The sequence below is a fragment of the Capricornis sumatraensis genome, chromosome 2, assembly GCF_032405125.1.
Source record: "Capricornis sumatraensis isolate serow.1 chromosome 2, serow.2, whole genome shotgun sequence".
NCBI classification, from domain to species: Eukaryota; Metazoa; Chordata; class Mammalia; order Artiodactyla; family Bovidae; genus Capricornis; species Capricornis sumatraensis.
In genome coordinates this window covers 65512439-65535179 of record NC_091070.1, presented here as the reverse complement: position 1 = coordinate 65535179, position 22741 = coordinate 65512439, and the positions used below count along the sequence as shown (strand labels likewise).

Genomic DNA, 22741 nt, shown 5'->3' with positions numbered 1-22741 from the left:
CATCTGTGTTTTAACACCTCTCCGTTGAAAAGGTGGGGGTTATAATGTGGAAAAGTAATAGCTTTTGGAAAGGTTCTCAGAATATTTTGGGCAGCCACATATATGTCAAACAGTATCCAGTAAATTAAAGATGAACATATCCTATTATATAGCAATTCCACTCTTGGGTAAATGCCATAAGGAAAAGCTAAATGCACTAGAGAAGCTTTCATACATGTTCATGTTTGTGATAGACTTTTTTGTACAAGATGTACAGTTACACTGCAGTATTTTTTGTAATAGTTTAAAATAGGAAACAGGTTAATTCTCATCAAGAGGAGAATGGTGAATAAACGAGAGTCATTCATAATCTGGAATAGTGTACAATAGTGAAAATAAATCATGTAGAGATAAACTTGTCAACATAGACAAATCTTTGATGTAAAATGTTAAGAAAAAAAGGTAAAAAGATAGGAAAATAAACACTTTTCCAATACCTACAGATAAGCCATAATATTTATAGGCTCCATTAACCATAAATATCTTAATAATAACTAAAGTATTAGTAGCCTTCACCAGGCCAGACGCTCATATTATTGCATGTTTGTATTAGAGGTCCTAGAAAATCTCTGGGCTATAAAGTATTAAAGTGCAAAAGGTCTGAAGTCTGTGTTTATGTATTAGTTATCTATTGCTGCTTAACAGATTGCTACAAACCTAGTACCTTAAAACAACACATTTACTGTCTCAGGGTTCTGTGGGTCAGATGTTAGGGCATAGCTTATCTGGGTCCTCCTTTTAGTGTATCACAGGATTGCAATCAAGATGTGAGTATTGTCTCCTCATCAGAGGTTCGACTGGGGAGGGATCTGCTTCCAGTTTCCCTCAGGTTGTTGGCAGAATTTTTATCCTTGCAGCTCTAGCAGGATGGATGATACCCTCACTCTTACATTATCACATATACATACATAATCATATACATCCTATCCGTTTTTCCACTGATTAGAAGCAAGTCACAGGGCCCACCAATGTTCAGGATAGAAAGGGGAAGATTTTGTAAATATATAATACCCAGGAAGTGAGGATCATAAGGCCACCTTAAAGTCTGTCTGCCACTTTCAACTTTTATTTCATCATTTCTGGTCTCCACTTATTCTTTATTATACCCCTCCCTCCCCCCTCCACCCCAACCAGAGATTTAAAAATACCCAATATGATTCTTTTTTTTTTGTAGTGGGCTTAAAATTGAATTCAGTGGATCCAACAATGAGCATTGATCTTAAGTACTTGGGAGTACAGCTACCTTTGGCTCCAGCCACTAGCTTTCCATTCTGGAACCTTACCGGAGCCAACCCTGCCTCTCCTGGTGAGTGCACAGTATTTGTAAAGTCAGACAAGTTTGTGATAAAAATAAAATGCTACCATTGTTAGAGACATTTAGGATACTCTAATTAAATCCTTTATCTAGTGGTGAGTCTTAACTATGATTTATACATTTTAGATGAAATCTTAGTAAATATTATATTAAATATTGGCTTCCTTGAATTTTGATCGTCTCTTTTACTTTTACTTTTATAGATGCTGGATTTCCCTTTGTTTCTAGGACAGGGAAGACCAATGATTTCACCAAGATCAAGGGGTGGAGGGGAAAGTTTCATAGTGCTTCTGCATCTAGGAATGAAGGTAATCAGCTTTTTAAAAATGTAAAAATACATTCTGAAACATGTGGCCAAAGACTCTTGTTAAAAGTAAACCTTGGTTATTTTTCTTTATCTCTTTCCATGCTTTAAAATAAACTGAAAATAATTATCTTGCCTCTAGTCCCTATCCTGGGTTTTAGTCCCTAACCATGTCAGACTTAAATAATCCTTGCAGCCTTTTCAAACTGCACTTCCATTCTATTCCTACAGTTATAAAAAGCATCATCGTCAAGCATTATTTCAGAACTGTATACTTCAGAGCTGTATAGTGATTTCCAGTAATATTATAGTACTTCAAAATAAACTTCTAAATCCAATCTGAAATATAAATTTTGATTGTGTGTCTGTTGGTCTCCTTTCTTAGTGCTTTTCCTTTCAAACTGCAATTGTTTGCAGTTACACTCTTAACTAGATAAATTTATTGTTTGTTCAATATAATTTTTCTCCTCTTTGAATCTTTGTACAGTATTATAGTGTAGAGCTTCTAGTGGCTCAGATGGTAAAGCGTCTGCCTGCAATGCAGGAGACCTGGGTTCGATCCCTGGGTCAGGAAGATCCCCTGGAGAAGGAAATGGCCACCCACTCCAGTACTCTTGCCTGAAAAATCCCATGGACAGAGAAGCCTGATAGACTACAGTCCATGGGATCACAAAGAGTCGGACACGACTGAGCGACTTCACTATACACTGTAATAGTGTAATGCTTGTCTCTGTTAAACTTGCTTTTTCTTGTTCCTTAAAAACTAAATTTTGTACTACTGTTTTTGTGCCCTTAACTTTTTCCCTTACTTCTGAGGAGGGACAGTTTGGAAGATCTGGTAGCTTATAAATGAAAGCTCCTGGTCTTTTTAAGTGTATTTTTCTAGAGACATAAATATCTGTCTTACATTTCTTTAAGCATCTGTTTATCTTTATTTCTAGGTGGAAATTCTGAAGGTCCATTGAAAAACCGTTCTGCTTTTTGCAGTGATAAGCTGGATGAATACTTGGAAAATGAAGGCAAGCTGATGGAAACAAGCATGGGTTTCTCTTCTAATGCTCCCACGTCTCCTGTGGTATACCAGCTTCCCACCAAGAGTACCAGCTATGTTCGAACACTTGATAGTGTGCTGAAGAAGCAGTCTACCATTTCCCCTTCTACCTCTTACTCTTTGAAACCTCATTCTGTACCCTCTGTCTCTCGAAAGGCAAAGTCTCAAAACAAACAGGCAACTTTCAGTGGCCGAACTAAATCATCTTATAAATCCATTTTACCATACCCTGTTTCCCCAAAGCAGAAACACACTCATATGATTCCAGGAGATAAGATTACCAAGAATTCTTCAGGCACCACCTCAGAAAACCGGGTGAATAACTTGATTGTGCCAACTTTAGATGAAAATACATTTCCAAAGCAAATTAGTTTGCGGCAGGCACACCAGCAGCAGCAGCAGCAACAGCAACAACAGGGATCTCGCCCTCCAGGCTTGTCTAAATCTCAAGTGAAGCTAATGGATCTGGAAGACTGTGCACTTTGGGAAGGAAAACCAAGGACCTATATCACTGAAGAGCGAGCAGATGTATCCTTAACAACTCTGCTTACGGCTCAAGTAGGTACCTTTTGTTTTCCAAAAGCATATTATCTTGTCGAGAAAGAATTAGGTCGTTAGGAGAAATGGGAATGGGGCTTTTCGGCAGGAGGATGGGGTGTTCATTTACCTTAGTGACAGCTAAGGAAATGTCTTCCACATTTGTTATCAACTAGATACCAGTACTCTTGCCTGGAAAATTCCATGGATGGAGGTGCCTGGTAGGCTGCAGTCCATGGGGTCGCCAAGAGTTGGACACGACTGAGCGACTTCATTTTCACTTTTCACTTTGATGCATTGGAGAAGGAAATGGCAACCCACTCCAATGTTCTTGCCTGGAGAATCCCAGGGACAGAGGAGCCTGGTGGGCTGCCGTCTGTGGGGTCGTACCGAGTCAGACACGACTGAAGCGAAGCAGCAGCAGACACCAAGTGTGGATTCCTCCTGCCAGCAGAGGGAGACTGTACAATCGTGTGTTTGAATTGTCCCTCTCTTTTATAAAGGCAGTTAACTATTCTGAACATTTCTAATTTCATTCTCCAGCATGTGGGCAAGTACAGTTACTGGGCTTGTTAAAACAGCTTTGAAAACTCTGCTTAGAAGGTATTACATCCCAGAAAATGCCCCAAATTCTCACCTACAGAGAAAATAGTTTTGTCTTTTATAAAATTATATATTAAGAAAATTTTCATTTAACTGTTGATTCACCTATGGTAACATAGGTGAATGGTATGTTACAGCCTTGGTGCATGTGAAATGATACAGCAGCATGTGGATAAGTTTTCTGTCATGAAATTTCTGTAGTGTACCTTGCATATTTTAGATTCTGTGACTAAATTCTAGAGCTGAAGATCATCAGATATTGAGACTAAATATAAATTTTATCTTTTATAATCAATCATTCCTAAAGACTTCAGTTCAGTTCAGTTGCTCAGTCGTGTCTTGACTCTTTGCAACCCCATGAACCATAGCACGCCAGGCTTCCCTGTCCATCACCAACTTCTGGAGTCCACCCAAACCCATGTCCATTGAGTCGGTGATGGCATCCGACCATCTCATCCTCTGTCGTCCCTTTCTTCTCCTGCCCTCAATCTTTCCCAGCATCAGGGTCTTTTCCAGTGAGTCAGCTCTTTGCATGAGGTGGCCAAAGTATTGGAGTTTCAGCTTCAACATCAGTCCTTCCAATGAACATTCGGGACTGATCTCCTTTAGGATGGACTGGTTGGATCTCCTTGCAGTCCAAGGGACTCTTGAGTCTTTTCCAACATCACAGTTCAGAAGCATCAGTTTTTCTGTGCTCAGCTTTCTTCATAGTCCAACTCTCACATCCATACATGACCACTGGAAAAACCATAGCCTTGACTAGATGGACCTTTGTTAGCAGAGTAATGTCTCTGCTTTTTAATATGCTATCTAGGTTAGTCATAACTTTCCTTCCAAGGAGTAAGCGTCTTTTAATTTCATGGCTGCAGTCACCATTTGCAGTGATTTTGGAGCCCAAAAAAATAAAGTCAGCTGTTCCACTATTTCCACTGTTTCCCCATCTATTTGCCATGAAGTGATGGGACCAGATACCATGATCTTCGTTTTCTGAATGTGAGCTTTAAGCCAACTTTTTCACTCTCCTCTTTCACTTTCATCAAGAGGCTTTTTAGCTCCTCTTCACTTTCTGCCATAAGGGTGGTGTCATCTGCATATCTGAAGTTATTGATACTTCTCCTGGCAATCTTGATTCCAGCTTGTGTTTCTTCCAGTCCAGCATTTCTTATGATGTACTCTGCATAGAAGTTAAATAAGCAGGGTGACAATATACAGCCTTGACGTACTCCTTTTCCTATTTGGAACCAGTCTGTTGTTCCATGTCCAGTTCTAACTGCTGCTTCCTGACCTGCATACAGATTTCTCAAGAGGCAGGTCAGGTGGTCTGGTATTCCATCTCTTTCAGAATTTTCCACAGTTTATTGTGATCCACACAGTCAAAGGCTTTGGCATAGTCAGTAAAGCAGAAATAGATGTTTTTCTGCAACTCTCTTGCTTTTTTGATGATCCAGCGGATGTTAGCAATTTGATCTCTGGTTCCTCTGCCTTTTCTAAAACCAGCTTGAACATCAGGGAGTTCACGGTTCACGTATTGCTGAAGCCTGGCTTGGAGCATTTTGAGCATTACTTAACTAGCATGTGAGATGAGTGCAATTGTGCGGTAGTTGGAGCATTCTTTGGCATTGCCTCTCTTTGGGATTGGAATGAAAACTGACCTTTTCCAGTCCTATGGTCACTGCTGAGTTTTCCAAACTTGCTGGCATATTGAGTGCAGCACGTTCACAGCATCATCTTTCAGGAGTTGAAATAGCTCAATTGGAATTCTATCACCTCCACTAGCTTTGTTTGTAGTAATGCTTTCCAAGGCCCACTTGACTTCACATTCCAGGATGTCTGGCTCTAGGTGAGTGATCACACCATTGTGATTATCTTGGTCGTGAAGATCTTTTTTGTACCGTTTTTCTGTGTATTCTTGCCACCTCTTAATATCTTCTGCTTCTGTTAGGTCCATACCATTTCTGTCCTTTATTGAGCGCATCTTTGCATGAAATGTTCCCTTGGTATCTCTAATTTTCTTTAACAGATCTCTAGTCTTTCTCATTCTATTATTTTCCTCTATTTCTTGCAATGATTGCTGAGAAAGGCTTTCTTATCTCTCCTTGCTATTCTCTGGAACTCCACATTCAGATGCTTATATATTTCCTTTTCTTCTTTGCTTTTCTCTTCCCGTCTTTTCACAGCTATTTGTAAGGCCTCCTCAGAGAGCCATTTTGCTTTTTTTCATTTCTTTTTCTTGGGGATGATCTTGATTCCTGTCTCCTATACAGTGTCACGAACCTCCGTCCATAGTTCATCAGACACTCTATCAGATCTAGTCCCTTAAATCTATTTCTCACTTTCACTGTATAGTCATAAGGGCTTTGATTTAGGTCATAGCTGAATGGTCTAGTGGTTTTCTCCACTTTCTTCAATTTAATTCTGAATTTGGCAAAAAGAAGTTCATAATCTGAGCCACAGTCAGCTCCTGGTCTTATTTTTGCTGACTGTATTGAGCTTCTCCGCCTTTGGCTACAAAGAATATATAATCAATCTGATTTTAGTTATGCATGTATTATTCTATTCTCCGTTTATTAATTACCATTGAGCAAGGGTCAGTAAACAATTTCTGTAAAGGGGTAGATAGTAAATACTTTTGGCTTTGTAGGCCTTACAGTCTCTGTTGCAGTTTCTCAACTCTGCTATTGTAATGCCATAGATGTTATGTAAATGAGTGGACCTGGCTGTGTTCCAATGAAACTTTACCTAGGAAGCAGACTGAATCTGGCCCCTGGGCTTTAAGTTGGTCAACCCCTGCTCGATAGCATTATGTGTGATGTCTATTGAGAATAAATTCATCCTTATTGATATTTTGGCTCATAATTAATTAAAATACTGGAGAAGGGAATGGCAATCTACTCTAGTATCTTGCCTGGAGAATCCCATGGACAGAGGAGCCTGGCAGTCCATGGGATCGCAAAGAGTCGGACCTGACTGAGTGACTAACGCCAACAGTAATTAAAATATCTGTTCTCTTATCTGTGCTATGCGTTTTAGAATGGGAGATAGCTCAGACTTCTGGTTTTATTCCTACTTTGTCTTCTGAATCTGCACTAATCTTTTAGTGTTTGTACTGAGTGCTCAGAATAGAATGCGGCAGACCAGTATATGATCGTAACTTGTTAGGGGATGATTTAGTAGATTTATAATTTTCTACTCTTAATTTTAGGCATCTCTCAAAACTAAACCCATCCACACGATCATAAGGAAACGAGCCCCTCCATGTAACAATGACTTCTGTCGGTTGGGGTGTGTATGTTCAAGTTTAGCTTTGGAGAAGCGCCAGCCTGCTCACTGCCGCCGACCAGACTGCATGTTTGGCTGCACCTGTTTGAAAAGAAAAGTTGTACTTGTTAAAGGGGGATCCAAAACTAAGCATTTCCAGAAGAAGAGTGCTCATCGCGATCCAGTATTTTATGATAATTCGGGAGAGGAGCAAAAAGAAGAAGGAGAAGAGGGAATCAAAGAAGAGGAAGAACAATTGAAAGAGAAAAAGAAGAGAAAGAAACTAGAGTACAGTGAGTATCAATTAAGAATTAAGACAGTACAGGTTTTTTTTCCAAATAGTATGATTGTTTGAAAATGTATCTCAGATATAAATTGCTTTAATCTTCTTAATCAGTGATCTCATAAGGATTTAATTATTATTCTTAAAATGCTCTTTGTATATGGCATGTGTGACGTACACAGACCTGCACTCATATGCTTTTTTTAAATGGGAATTTTCTCTTGAAGATAGCTCTTCCATGTTAAATTCGAATCTTCTCTCAATTTCATTTTTTCTTTTTATACTGTATCTTTTTGTTTTGTTTACATAGATTGACTAATTTCACCACGTAATTAGAGAGTTTCTTGCTTCTTAGTTTATTGGTAGATTCTTTAGTGTTTGAGTCACCAGGGAAACCCTTAGTTTATTAGAGGGTTAATATTCCATTTTTGGCAGTTTATGTTTACATTTGCTATTATAACTTTCTTATCATAAAATCATATTCTGCTTTCTGTATTAACAATTGCAGCTCTATAATTTCAGTTTTAATAGCTTTGTATTATTACAGTTCTTTTGGTTGGATATTTAGCTTTTCTGGGTTTTCAAATAGTATGGTGATGAACATTCATATTCAGTATAGGCTATTAAAAGTGGAATTGCTGTGACAATGAGGATTTTTAAACATTTTTAAATGTTGCTACAATTGTACCAACTATACAATTACCACTAGTTGGATAGTGTCAGTTCTGTATTCTTGTTAGATATTAAAATTGATAGGCAGAAACTGATGTCTTTTCTTAAATTTATATTTCTATAGTGATAGGTTTATTGAACATGTCATAAAGTGTAAATGGCTTTTTCAAATTCTTTGCTAACTTTTATTGGAGTGGCTTTGTATTTTTCCTGTATATTTCCAAGAGCTTTATTTTTTCCAGGTTGTAATTTTGTAATTTACATTTTAATTTTCTTCAGAGTTCTTCCCATCTCCCTTAGGCGAAGGAAAATCTGAGATGACATGGTTAAGTCTAGTAGTCTCTTTTTTTTATGATTTTGGTTCTTTGGAATCTTACTTAGAAAGTCTTTCTCTATCCTCAAGATTTAAAAAAATTAGATTAATAAATGGTCTTAAAAAATTAAATTGTTAATATATCTGGAATTTATATGAGATTTGGAGTAGGGCATCATTTCTCTCTCAGATGGCTAGCCAGTTGTACTATTACTTGTTGAGAATAAGTATTTTACTTATTGGTTTAAAATGTCATCTGTGATACAGGAAATGAAAATATACCAGTGTTTGGGTCTGTTTTTAGTTTCTGCTGTTTATTTTGTGACCAGTGCCAGGCTGTTCTAATTGCTATTTCAGTATTCAAATAAGGTACTCTACCTTCATGAACTTCTTGTAAATAAGATTTTAAAAGTTTAGAATGAAATATAATACAAAGTTATTAATTTAGTTTTTCCCAGATCTCCTTGTTGAGTTTACCCCTATCTTGCACTTAACAGCAATACTTTTCCATTTCAAAGCAATGGAAGTAAGTTACAAAAACAGCAGCAGGAGGAATACTGTATATCTGTTAAGTTTATTACTTTGTTTTCTTGGTAGAGACTTTACCCTGTATCTTAATTAGAATTAAACTCCATAAGCCAGCCAATTATTGAAGTATATTTTGGTTTTCTCACTGGGATAGTCCTTAATAAAAGACATTGTCTACTATGTTCTAGGAGCAATGGGGAAAGGAGGGAAGATATTTTTGTAATGATTGCTCTGTAAAAGGAGTAGAAATAGGGAAGAGTTCTTGGAGGCAGCAGTGTTGTTGAGTCTGAAAATAAAGGTAAATATAGAAACTGGAAGAGGTTGAAATCTATCAGTGTTTTGCAAAAAGATAGGTGGAAAACGAGAAAAAAATTGCTGATGATTAAAAGGAGTTGGAGAAAGTTAGGAGAAAATGAAAGAGAAATTACTGGAAGAAATGATGGTAGAGGGCCTTCCCTGGTGGTGCAGTGGTTAAAACTCCATGCTTCCGCTTCAAGGGGCACAGGTTTGATCCCTGGTCAGGGAACTAAGATCCTGTATTCTGTGTGGTGTGGCCAAAAATAAATAAATAAAAGTAGTAGGATAGAGTAGACTAGAATAGAAAGAAGTGGTGATAGAAAATGTCTCAAAGCTGAAGCACATGACATTTCTGATTTAAGGGGCCACTGAATACCAGGCAGTTAAGGATTTTCAGGTGAATCTATGTAGACACGCACTCCTGACATTTCAGAACACTGAGAGTGAAGAGTATGTCCTGAACTCTTTTTAGAAGAAGCCACTTCTACTCGGAAGGATTTCGAATCACTTTGGTGTCAAAGAGATCATCAATAGCACTGGATGTTTGAGTAATATTCTTAAAGTCAGAATTGAATAGGGATTGGATGAATTTTTAATCTAACACTCTTGGCCAAATTATAAACCATAATTTATAATTATGCATGAAATAGAGATATAGTAAAACATCAGGATGCAAGAAGTTGATCTCTTACAGATTCTTGGTTACTTTCTTGAGGTTGTGCTCCAGAAAATGAAACAAACAAAAAAAAATTCAAGAAACATGAGATAATTTCTAGTGAGTTATGAACACAGCTCAAGATAAACAATCTTAGGATGACTACTATAGAGCAAGACTATAAAGCAAGCAGTCTTATTTAAAATAGAAAATCAGAAGATGCTGAGAAGACTACCTTTAAGAGTATATTAGTTTTATTTTATTTTAAGAAATGACATGGTTAAGAGCCTGGATGATTCATGATTAGGTGAAAGTATATGCCAACTTCATCAATTAAAAAAAGAATTGAAAACACAGGAAGGAAAAATTTGTACAGGAGAATTATGGTCCAACTATTGTATGAACTGGTACAATTTTTGGTAAGTTTCAAGTAATGAAGAGTTAAGAAAAGAAGGACTTCCCTATTAGTCTACTGGATGGGAATCCACCTTCCATTGTGGGGAACACTGGTTCAGTCCCTGATCTGGGAACTAAGATCCCACATGCTGCATGAATAATAATAATAATATTAATAAGAAAAGAGAATCTATTCGACAGTTTGAACAGACTTAGTGGTATAGGACTGATTACATTTTCTTCTCCTTAGGGGTCAGCCACATTAGTTGATTCTACAAGGATTGATAGGGCTTCCCTCATAGTTAGGTAAAGAATCCGCCTGCAGTGCAGGAGACCCCAGTTTGATTCCTGGGTTGGGAAGATCCCCTGGAGAAGGGATAGGCTACCCACTCCAGTATTGTTGGGCTTCCCTTGTAGCTCTGCTGGTAAAGAATCTGCCTACAATGCGGGAGACCTGGGTTTCTGGGTTGCGAAGATCACCTGGAGAAGAGAAAGGCTGCCCGCTCCAGTATTCTGGCCTGGAGAATTCCATGGACTATACAGTCCAAGGAGTACCAAAGGATCAAACACAGTTGAGCTACTTTCACTTTCTTTCACAAGGATTGATCACGTAAGCATAATTGACTAAGCAGATGTATGGATGTTTTGATTTTTAGAATTGGCACAGTTAAGTTCCAAATTTTTAGGATAGAAATTAGTACCACAAACCATGATAATGTGAAAGTAGCTCTATAGCTGGAGAAGGCAGTGGCACGCCACTCCAGTACTCTTGCCTGGAGAATCCCATGGGCGGAGGAGCCTGGTAGGCTGCAGTCCATGGGGTCGCCAAGAGTCGGACACGACTGAGCGACTTCACTTTCACTTTTCACTTTCATGCATTGGAGAAGGAAATGGCAACCCACTCCAGTGTTCTTGCCTGGAGAATCCCAGGGATGGGTGAGCCTGGTGGGCTGCCGTCTATGGGGTCACACAGAGTCAGACACGACTGAAGTGACTTAGCAGCAGCAGCTCTATAGCTGATAGAAGTTGAGATGTGGAACAAGTTTAGGATGCTAATTTCGTTATCTTTCATGACACTGAGTCCCTAGCTAATGCTAAAATCTTGGAGTTGAGTATAAAATGTTTCATTTAGAATTATTGAGATAACCACCAAAACTGGATACAAATGGTTGAAAGTAGTCACTTATGGGACTGTGACACGGTGTAGTGGAAGATTTGCCTTTCATTTTTGTGTCATTTTGTATAGTTTGCGTTTTTAGTGTTTTTGAATTTATTCTACAGTTAATATATAAATTAAAAATTAGTGTTTTTGATGTGTGAAATTTAGGTATTTAACAATTGCTTTTTTTGGTCATTATAATAGACTTAAATTTTTTTCTGTGATTAGCAGCCCATTAATTCATTGATGTGGACAGAGGGATGCTAACATTATTAGATAGTTTTTATGAAGGGCACTCTATAAGGGTTATGTTATTTAAATCTTGCAACTTTTCGTGATAAGGAGGTTTCTCCATTTTACAAATACACTAATTGAGTGCTTAAGCATTTGAGTGGCTTGTTCCTCAAGGTCACATTGCTGTTAAGTGAGCAATAGGGATTTGAACCCAAGTTTCCCAAATCTTTATGTTTTTTCTACTGTGTAAGGTACGATTTCTGAAATTTGGCCTTCACTCTTATCACCTGTTTACTCTTTTGTTTGTCTAAAAATACTGCAGATGGTAAAAAAGCACCACTTAGCTACTGTGGGGTGGTACCATGACAAAGGATAAAAATCTGGTATTCCTGCTTTCTCAGCCTGCTTAGAATTTTGTTGGAAATGTGTACCTGCAAGTTAACTTGATGTAAAGAGAAGATCAGTAAAATTGATATCTGTAGGAAACTGATTAGGAAAAACGGAGAATACACCAATTATCAATATCAGGAATGAGAAGTGACATTACTACAGACTTTCAAAGGATAATAAGGAAATATTAGAAACAACTTTATAGCAATAAATTGGACAACTTAGATGAAATGAAAAAGTTTTTTTGAAAGACTGCAAAGCTGCCAGACTCATGAAGAAGAAATAATTGCTTAGCCCTATACCTGTGAACTTGTAATGAAAACTCCCACAGTGACACTCATTTCAGATATCTTCATGGTGACATCTGCAAAGGAAGAAATAATATCCAGTCTCTACAAACAGTCCATAAAATGGTTTCATTCTGTGAGACCAGTGTTACCCTAATACTCAAACTAGTTATGAACATATATAAAAATTATAAATGAAAATTTAGCAGGTCACATCTATGTATATTTTAAGGATAAATACGTCGTGGCCTAGTGGGATTTATCCCATGTCTGCAGGATTGGTTTGACATCTGAAAATAATTAGTGTAGTTCACCATTACCATAACAAACTTTTTTTTTTTAATAACAGACTTTAAATATATATATATATCATATGATTTCAATAGATAATTTGAAAAATTGGGAAAATCCATTTCTGATGAAAGTCCTTAAGCACACTAGCAATAGAAAGAAATTTTCTCAACCAGATAAGGAGCATCTGTAAAAATCTTAGCAGCCAACATACTAATTTTGGTACAAGGCTGAGTACTTTCTCCCAGAGATTAGGAATGAAGAAGATTTCTCTTTCATTATGTCTGTTTAACATCATACAGCCTAGCCAGCCAGTAAGGCATGAAAAAGAAAATGAATCCAGGTTGGAAAAGAAGAAATAAAATTGGCTTTTTCGTAGATAGGGGAATTCTAGGAAATCTACAAAACTACTAGAAGTGTAAGTTAGTTTAGTGAGGTTACAACATTCAACAATATCAAGATACAGTATATTTGTATATATGCCATTGAACAACTTGAAATTGAAGTTAAAAAAACCATTTAAAATAGTATACAAAGAAATGAAATGCTTAAGGATAAATCTGACTAAAGTTGCAAAAAAAGAAAATCCTTTATACTAAAAAGTGCTGAGTGCATGCATGCATGCTAAGTCACTTCAGTCGTGTCTGACTCTTTGCAAGCCTGTGACTGTGTGGTCTGCCAGGTTCCTGTGTCCGTGGGATTCTCCAGGTAAGAATGCTGAAGTGGGTTGCCATGTTCTCCAGGGGATCTTCCCAACCCAGGGATCAAACCCACATCTCTTGCATCTCCCGCATTGGCAGATGGATTGTTTACCACTGGGCCACCTAAGTAAATGGAGAGGTTCACAGTTTTCATGCATCAGAAGATTCTTGGTAAGATACAGTTTTCCTCGGACTGACCTATAGATTTGGTTCTGTTCCAGTCAAAACCTCAGTAGGCTTCTTTTGGTAGAAATTGGTGAGTTTCTAAAATTTATGTGGAAAATAAAGGACTTAGAGTAGTCCTTTGATAAACAAGGACATAGTTGGTAGACTTATACTACCTGATTTTACTGTAAAGCTGATATAATTGGGATAAACAAAGACACTCACAAGCATACCTCATTCTATTGTAATTTGAATATATTGCAGTTTTTATAAATTGAAGGTTTGTGGCAGTCAATGTCCAGCAAGTCTGTTGGCACCATTTTTCCAGCAAAGCTTGCTCCTTTCATGCCTCTGTGTCATATTTTGGTAATTCTCACAATATTTCAGATTTTTTCATTATTATACACTTGTATGAATTGTACCAATACAAGATGGCAAACTTAATGAATGTTGTGTGTATTCTGACTACTATAGCTACTATTTCCCATCTGTCTCCCTCTGCTTGACCTCCCTGTTTCCTAAGACACAACAATAATGAAATTAGGCCAATTGATAACCCTACAGTAGTCTCTTAAGTTTTCAAGTAAAAGGAATGGTCTTGCATATCTCATTTTAAATCAAAGCTAGAAGTGATTAAGCTTAGTGAGGAAGGCATGTCAAAAGCTGAGATGGGCTGAAAGCTATAAAGCTTTCACCAGTTAGCTAAGTTGTAAATGCAAAGAAAAAGTTCTTGAAGGAAACTAAAAGTGCTACTCCAGTGAACATATGAATGATAAAAAAGCAAAACAGTCTTATTGCTGACACTGAGAAAGTTTCAGTGGTTTGAATAGAGTATCATACCAGTCACAACATTCTCCTAAGCTCAGTTCAGTTCAGTCGCTCAGTCATGTCCGACTCTTTGCGACCCCATGAATCGCAGCACGCCAGGCCTCCATGTTCATCACCATCTCCCGGAGTTCACTCAGACTCACGTCCATCGAGTCAGTGATGCCATCCAGCCATCTCATCCTCGGTCGTCCCCTTCTCCTCCTACCCCCAATCCCTCCCAGCATCAGACTTTTCCAGTGAGTCAACTCTTTGCATGAGGTGGCCAAAGTCCTGGAGTTTCAGCTTTAGCATCATTCCCTCCAAAGAAATCCCAGGGCTGATCTCCTTCAGAATGGACTGGTTAGATCTCCTTGCAGTCCAAGGGACTCTCAAGAGTCTTCTCCAACACCACAGTTCAAAAGCATAAATTCTTCGGTGCTCAACCTTCTTCACAGTCCAAATCTAACATCCATACATGACCACAGGAAAACCATAGCCGTGACTAGACGGACCTTAGTTGGCAAAGTAATGTCTCTGCTTTTGAATATACTATCTAGGTTGGTCATAAATTTTCTTCCAAGGAGTAAGCGTCTTGTAATTTCATGGCTGCAATCACTATCTGCAGTGATTTTGGAACCCCAAAAAATAAAGTCTGACACTGTTTCCACTGTTTACCCGTCTATTTCCCATGAAGTGATGGGACTGGATGCCATGATCTTCGTTTTCTGAATGTTGAACTTTAAGCCAACTTTTTCACTCTCCACTTTCACTTTCATCAAGAGGCTTTTTAGCTCCTCTTCACTTTCTGCCATAAGGGTGGTGTCATCTGCATATCTGAGGTTATTGATATTTCTCCTGGCAATCTTGATTCCAGCTTGTGTTTCTTCCAGTCCAGCATTTCTTATGATGTACTCTGCATAGAAGTTAAATAAGCAGGGTGACAATATACAGCCTTGACGTACTCCTTTTCCTATTTGGAACCAGTCTGTTGTTCCATGTCCAGTTCTAACTGCTGCTTCCTGACCTGCATACAGATTTCTCAAGAGGCAGGTCAGGTGGTCTGGTATTCCATCTCTTTCAGAATTTTCCACAGTTTATTGTGATCCACACAGTCAAAGGCTTTGGCATAGTCAGTAAAGCAGAAATAGATGTTTTTCTGCAACTCTCTTGCTTTTTTGATGATCCAGCGGATGTTAGCAATTTGATCTCTGGTTCCTCTGCCTTTTCTAAAACCAGCTTGAACATCAGGGAGTTCACGGTTCACATATTGCTAAAGCCTGGCTTGGAGAATTTTGAGCATTACTTTACTAGCATGTGAGATGAGTGCAATTGTGCAGTAGTTTGAGCATTCTTTGGCATTGCCTTTCTTTGGGATTGGAATGAAAACTGACCTTTTTCAGTCCTGTGGCCACTGCTCAGTTTTCCAAACTTGCTGGCATATTGAGTGCAGCACTTTCACAGCATCATCTTTCAGGAGTTGAAATAGCTCAACTGGAATTCCATCACCTCCACTAGCTTTGTTCGTAGCAGTGCTTTCCAAGGCCCAGTTGACTTCACATTCCAGGATGTCTGGCTCTAGGTAAGTGATCACACCATCATGATTATCTGGGTCGTGAAGATCTTTTTTGTGCAATTCTTCTGTATATTCTTGCCACCTCGTTTTAATATCTTCTGCTTCTGTTAGGTCCATACCATTTCTGTCCTTTATCGAGCCCATCTTTGCATGAAATGTTCCCTTGGTATCTCTAATTTTCTTGAAGAGATCTCTAGTCTTTCCCATTCTGTTCTTTTCCTCTATTTCTTTGCATTGATCGCTGAAGAAGGCTTTCTTGTATCTTCTTGCTATTCTCTGGAACTCTGCATTCAGATGCTTATATCTTTCCTTTTCTCCTTTGCTTTTCCCCTCTCTTCTTTTCACAGGTATTTGTAAGGCCTCCCCAGACAGCCATTTTGCTTTTTTGCATTTCTTTTCCATGGAAGTGGTCTTGATCCCTGTCTCCTGTACAATGTCACAAACCTCATTTCATACTTCATCAGGCACTCTATCTATCAGATCTAGTCCCTTAAATCTATTTCTCACTTCCACTGTATAATCATAAGGTATTTGATTTAGGTCATACCTGAATGAATTGTCTAGCGGTTTTCCCTGCTTTCTTCAATTTGAGTTGAATTTGGTAATAAGGAGTTCATGATCTGAGCCACAGTCAGCTCCTGGTCTTGTTTTTGTTGACTGTATAGAGCTTCTCCATCTTTGGCTGCAAAGAATATAATCAGTCTGATTTCGGTGTTGACTATCTGGTGATGTCCATGTGTAGAGTCTTCTCTTGTGTTGTTGGAAGAGGGTGTTTGTTATGACCAGTGCATTTTCTTGGCAAAAAAGCCCCTAATTGTCTTGAATTCTATGAAGTCTTCTGAGAGAGGGTGAAAAGTTTAAAGCTAGCTGTGTTTGGTTCTTAAGGTTTATGGAAAGAAACTATTTCCATGACATACAAATAAATCCACGGAGAAGCAGCAAGTACTGGTATAGAAGCTGCAGCAAGTTATTCAGAAGAGCTATCTCACATATAACAATGACTGCTACACTAAACTGCGGGCATTCACTGTAGGCAAAACAGCCTTATGATGGAAGAAGATGCCATCTATGACAATTTTGTCAGTTTTTGCTTCATGTATTTTGATGATCTGTCATTAGGTGTATGAATGTTTGTAGAAGTTATTTTTTCTGGATGTATTGAACATTTTATTAGTATATGACATCCTTCTTTGTTGGGTTCGCTGGTGGCTCAGATGGTAAAGAATATGCCTGAAATGCAGGAGACCCAAGTTTGATCCTTGGGTCAGGAAGAAGGGAATGTGCTACCCACTCCAGTATGCTTGCCCAGAGAATTCCATGGACAGAGAAACCTACTGGGCTACAGTCTCTGGGGTTGCAAAGAGTTGGACATGACTGAGTGACTAACACACATACATCCTTCTTTGTCTGTTTTTTGATTTGATGTTTACTTTGGTCTTAGTATACCCATCCCTATTCTTTTCTGGTTACCGTTTGTATGGATTATCATTTTCTGTCACTTTCAGCCTGTTTGTGCCTTTGGATCTCAAGTGAGTCTCTTGGTGACAGGGTATAATTAGATCATGTTGTTTTTCTTTTTAAATCAATTCTGCCAATCTTTCTTTTGATGGAGATTTTAATCTATATTTAAAATAGTTATCAATAAGGAGGATCTTCTGTCATCGTGCTGTTCGTTTTTCTGTATACTTAATAACTCTTAGGTTCCTCGGTTCCTGCGTTACTCTATTATTTTGTTTTTAGTTGGTATTTTGTTGTGAAATGTTTGAAATTTCTCATTTCCCTTTGTGTGTTTTGTGTAGTTTTTTTTTTTTTTTTCTTTTTTGGTTACCATCAGTTCAGTTCAGTCACTCAGTCATGTCCAACTCTTTGCGATCCCATGAGTTGCAACACGCCAGGCCTCCCTGTCCATTACCAACTCCCGGAGTTCACTCAAACTCATGTTCATCGAGTCGGTGATGCCATCCAGCCATCTCATCCTCTGTCGTCCCCTTCTCCTCCTGCCCCCAATCCCTCCCAGCATCAGGGTCTTTTCCAATGAGTCAACTCTTCACATGAGGTGGCCAGAGTACTGGAGTTTCAGCTTTAGCATCATTCCTTCCAAAGACCACCCAGGACTGATCTCCTTTAGAATGGACTGGTTCCCAGGGCTTACATTTACCATCCTGAAGTTATAACACTCTAAATTTATATCAACTTGATTGACATTAAAAAAAACTCTCCTCCTTTATAGCTATACTTCCACACCTTTTGATTGTTAATGTCACAGTGTTACATATTTATACATTGTGTATTCACAAGCAAATGATTTCTAAAATGCATTAATTTCTTAAATTATGTAGAAAACAAAATTTAGAGTTATAAACTAAAAATAATAACTTTCATACTAATGCTTTTTCCCTTTAAATGCATATTAATCTCTCAAATTCTATAGAAAATGAAGAGTACATTTATAGACTCTTGTTATAATAATACTAGGTTCTCTCTCTCTCTGGAAGGACAATTTTGCTACATTTAGGTTTCTTGGTTGATAGTATTTTTCTTTTAACACTTTGGATAGATCCGATCACTGTCTGGTGGCCTCCAGAGTTTCTGATGAGACATCTGCTCATATTTTATTGAGGATCTCTTGTAAGTGATGATTTGCTTCTCTCTTTCTGCTTTCAAGATTCTTTGTCTTTCTCTTTTGAAAGTTCGATTATAATGTGTCTCACTGTGGGTCTCTGAGTTCATCTTGGAATTTGTTGAGCTTTCTGGATGTTTATATTCTTGTCTTTCCTTGAAATTTGAAAGTTTTCAGTTGTTATTTCTTCAGAGATTCTCTCTGCCCATTTCTTTTTCTCTTCTCCCTCTGGAATGCCTGTGATGCTTATACTTGTCTACTTGATGGTATCACCCAGGTCCTTAGGTTCTGTTCACTTGTCTTTAATCTCTTATATTTCTTTTCCTTAGACTCCATGATTCCCATGGTGCTATCTTCAAATTCGCTGATTCTTTTTTTTGCCTATTTGAATCTGCCTTTGAGTCCCTGTAGTTAATTTTCCATTTTAGTTACTGTGCTTTTTTACCTCCAGGATTGCTTTTTGGTTTCTTTTCAGGTTTTGTGTTTCTTTATCAGTATTTCCATCTTTTTCACATGTTAGTTTCTTGACTTTCTCCACATCTTCCTTGATTTTTTTGAGTATCTTTAAGGCAGTTATTTTAAAGTCTTTGGTATATCTATCTTTTGGTCTTTTTCAGGGATGGTTGATTTATTTTTTTCTTTGAAATGGGCCATACTTTTTTTTTTTGTATGGTTTGTGATGTTTTGTGAAACACTGGACATTTGAATCTGATAATGTGATAACTCTGGAAATCAGATTCTTTTCCTTCTTCGGATTTTTTTGTTCTTAACTGTTTCTGTTTTTTTGATTCTTGTAGGCTGTCTGTGTCAAGCTTTTCCTTAGGCATTCATGTGTGTGCTTAGTCGCTCAGTTGTGTTGACACTTTGCGACCCCAGGGACTGTAGCCCTCCAGGCTCCTCTGTCCATAGGTATTCTCTAGGCAAGAATACTGGAGTGGGTTGCCATGCCCTCCTTTTGGGGATCTTTCCAACCCAGGTACTGAACATTGCAGGCAGATTCTTTACTGTCTGAGCCACCTGGGAAGCCCAAGAATACTGATGTGGGTAGCCTATTCCTTCCCTAGGGCAACTTCCTGAACAGGAATCACACCAGGGTCTCCTGCATTGCAGGCAGATTCTTCACCAGCTGAGCGATGAGGGAAGCCCTAGGCATGCAGAGTCCCTTTCTAATTTTCCTTGTATATGCAGGGTTTGTTTTTTTTTTTCCCAAGTGTTCTAGTCTTTAGTGTCTGTCTCCTGTAAAGGGGGATGAGTGAAAAGTGAAGAGAGGAGAGGGTGGTGTCCCTTTAAATCCCCTCGAAGTTACCTAAGACAGAAGGATAAGGCCTTTCAACCAAGTGGGTAGCTTCAACAGTAATGGCTTCCTGCCTCTGTGCACCTCTGTGGCCAGAAGCAGCAGTCAGAGCAGAGATCCCTGATACTTAGAGGACAAGGTCCTTTCTGCCCACCCTCGCTCCCACTGTGTTGCAAGCTGCTCCAGGAACACGTGCACAGCTGCTTGCCAGGTGACCAGGTGATGAGGAATGAGTAGCTGTTGTTGTGCCAAGAACTGAAATTGAACCTGATGAACGTTTACTGTCTCTGTCCTCCCTTGAAAGGTGCAATTCTTCATCAGACTCCAGAGTTTGAAAATATATCAGATTCTGCCAGTACAATTATTATTCATATCTAAAATCATATATCTTGGTGCTGCCTACTCCATCATCTCCCCAGAAACCTCTCAGTATCCATTCTTAAACAACAACAAAAACCCCAAACCCAAAAAACTCCTAGCAAGCAAAACTGAATATTGTAATGGTCTTTCTTCTCTTTTTCATCTGTAATTTCATTGCAGTTCTAATCATTGCAATCCTAATCAAAATTGTGACAACTTTTTATGTGAAACTTGAAAAGCTGATTCCAAAATGTATATGAAAATGCACCTAGAAATAGCCAGGGCAGTCTAGAATAAGGCCGGAGGTCTTGCTTGCTAAATGTCGAAAGTTATAGAACTCTCGTTTTAAGATGGGATGGGGACTTCCTTGGCAGTCCAGTGGTTGAAAACTTCATGCTTCAAGTACAGGAGGCAAGGGTTCGATCTCTGGTCGGGGAACTAGGATCCCACAGGCCGCGTGGTGTGGCCAACAACAACAGAACGATGCTTCTGGCTGGAGTACCAACTGAATAGACTAGTAGGCCAAATAGAGAGGCTGCAGTAGACTCAGACACATGAGCAGTTGGTTTGACAAAAGTGGCAGAAGAGTAAGGAAAAGGGTGATCTCGTCAGTAAATGTTGGTGGAATCATTGAATATCCATATCGGGAATATGTGAAACTTTATTCCTCACGCTATACATAGAAATAATTTCTACATAGATTACAGACCCAATTGTCAAAGCTAATCAACACAACTTTTAGAAGATAATGTTTAAAAAAATGCGCACGTGTGTGTATGATCTCATATTAGTAGAAGGGTTCTTAAGCGTGACAGGAGAAATAATCAGTCCTTTTTGGGTTGGCCAAAATGTTCATTCAGGTTTTTTCATAATATCTTACAGAAAAATCCAAACAAACTTCTTGGCCAAGCCAATATATTTGATGAGTTAAAAATGAGAAACTCATTGCTTAAAGACATTAAGCAAGTGAAAATGTAAGCTACAGTGAGAAAATAGATACTTGCAATATTTAGGGACTTGTATCCAGAATATATAGAGATATTGGTGCAGATTAATCAGAACTAAGTGGTCCCATTTTAAAAAGGGCAGGTCTCTGGTGGCCCAGAGGCTAATACTGTGCTTCCAGTGCTTGGGACCTGGGTTCGATCGCTGGTCAGATAACTAGATCCCACATTCCACAACTGAGATTTCACATGCAGCGACTACAACTAAAGATCTGCATGCCACAACTAAGATTCACCATGGCCAAATAAATGTAAATATTTTTTTAAATGTGGGGGCAAGTCTTTTAGAAGCACTTCAGGAGGGATGTTGACCATCTCATTTATAATTGGAAATGCAAACTATATCCACAGCAAGATTCTACTGCATGCCTGCAAAAATGGTTATAATTAAAATTCTCTGATGATATCAGCTCTTAAGAAATGGGAGCTTTGATGTACTGCTAGTGGGAATGTAAATTGGCATAAGCACTTTGGAAAGTAGTTTGACAGTTTCTGCTGGGATTGGTGAACTCACATGCCCTTAGTCTAGTAGTTTGACTCCAGAGTAACCAGCAGAACTGCATTCTACAACAGTGTTTTGGCACAGTGACTCACAGTACCTAAAACCTGCAAACAAACCCAGATATCTGATAGCATTAGAATGAATAAATAATAGTATGAATAATCAGTGGAGTAGTATATACCACAGTAAAAATAAATGATTTATGTGTAGAATATAGATATATTTTACAAAATTGTTGAGTGAGAAGGAAAAAAAAAGCTAGGCAGGGAATACGTCTCTAATTAATTGCAAAAGTAGACAAAATTAAGCTGTGATGTTTAGTGATGATGATTGGTGTTAAAAGGGAATGCAGAGAGGTGGCTAATAATTTAAGTGAGTTGCTTGTAGGAAGGAATTATGAGAAAGACATGCAAAGGCTTCTGAGGTTTATGGGCATATTTCATTTCTTAATCTTTATAGAGTTTACATGGTTGTATATTTGTTAATATGTATTGCTATTAAGTTGTATATACATTGTTTCTATACATATGGGTATTTCACAATAAAGAGGTTTAAAATGCCTTCAGAATGGGAGGGAGATGAATATAGTATGCTGATTGTTAGCATAGCAGTTTTCTGGGACTTACTTGCCCAACACTTCATTCATGAAGCAAGTACTCTGGGCACTGCTAGGAGTGAGAGGAGTTAAGATACAGACAGTTAAAACTAAGTCTGTAAGAAATTACTGTCAATTTGATGAACAGGTAAACATGTAGATATATATTTATGATAATTTTAAATGCCACAATAACAAAAGTGCCATGTTTTAAGTATCATGAAGAAAAGGCTTTTTGAGAACTGAGAAGGCAAAATGATAATGCTACAGAACCTTGGGAAGATGGTGTGTATTAGAAGGCATTTGAATAGAAACAAGGGGATATATTACTTTATTCTTGAAACAGGTTTCTGTTCTTGGCTTCTGTGAATATATGCTACTCTGGCTCTCCCCTCACTGTGTCTTTGCTAACTTCCTTTATCTGGGTTTCAGATGAAAGGTAGGAGTATCTCAAGTGTACTGTGAGGGGGAAAGAGAAGCGTTCAGTCTTGGATTCCAGACTGTGTAA

General features: G+C 38.3%; 1 protein-coding gene across 4 annotated transcripts in view; it reads left to right on the top strand.

The window, feature by feature from the left end:
* MGA (MAX dimerization protein MGA) overlaps nt 1-22741 on the top strand; it is a 90246-nt gene that overhangs the window by 35504 nt on the left and 32001 nt on the right. For all 4 annotated transcript variants that reach the window (XM_068965178.1, XM_068965176.1, XM_068965175.1 and 1 more), the window contains exons 5-8: nt 1214-1345; nt 1558-1662; nt 2600-3267; nt 7052-7400. In XM_068965178.1, the coding sequence (XP_068821279.1) occupies nt 1214-1345; nt 1558-1662; nt 2600-3267; nt 7052-7400 (1254 nt within the window). The remainder of the gene's footprint in view (nt 1-1213; nt 1346-1557; nt 1663-2599; nt 3268-7051; nt 7401-22741) is intronic.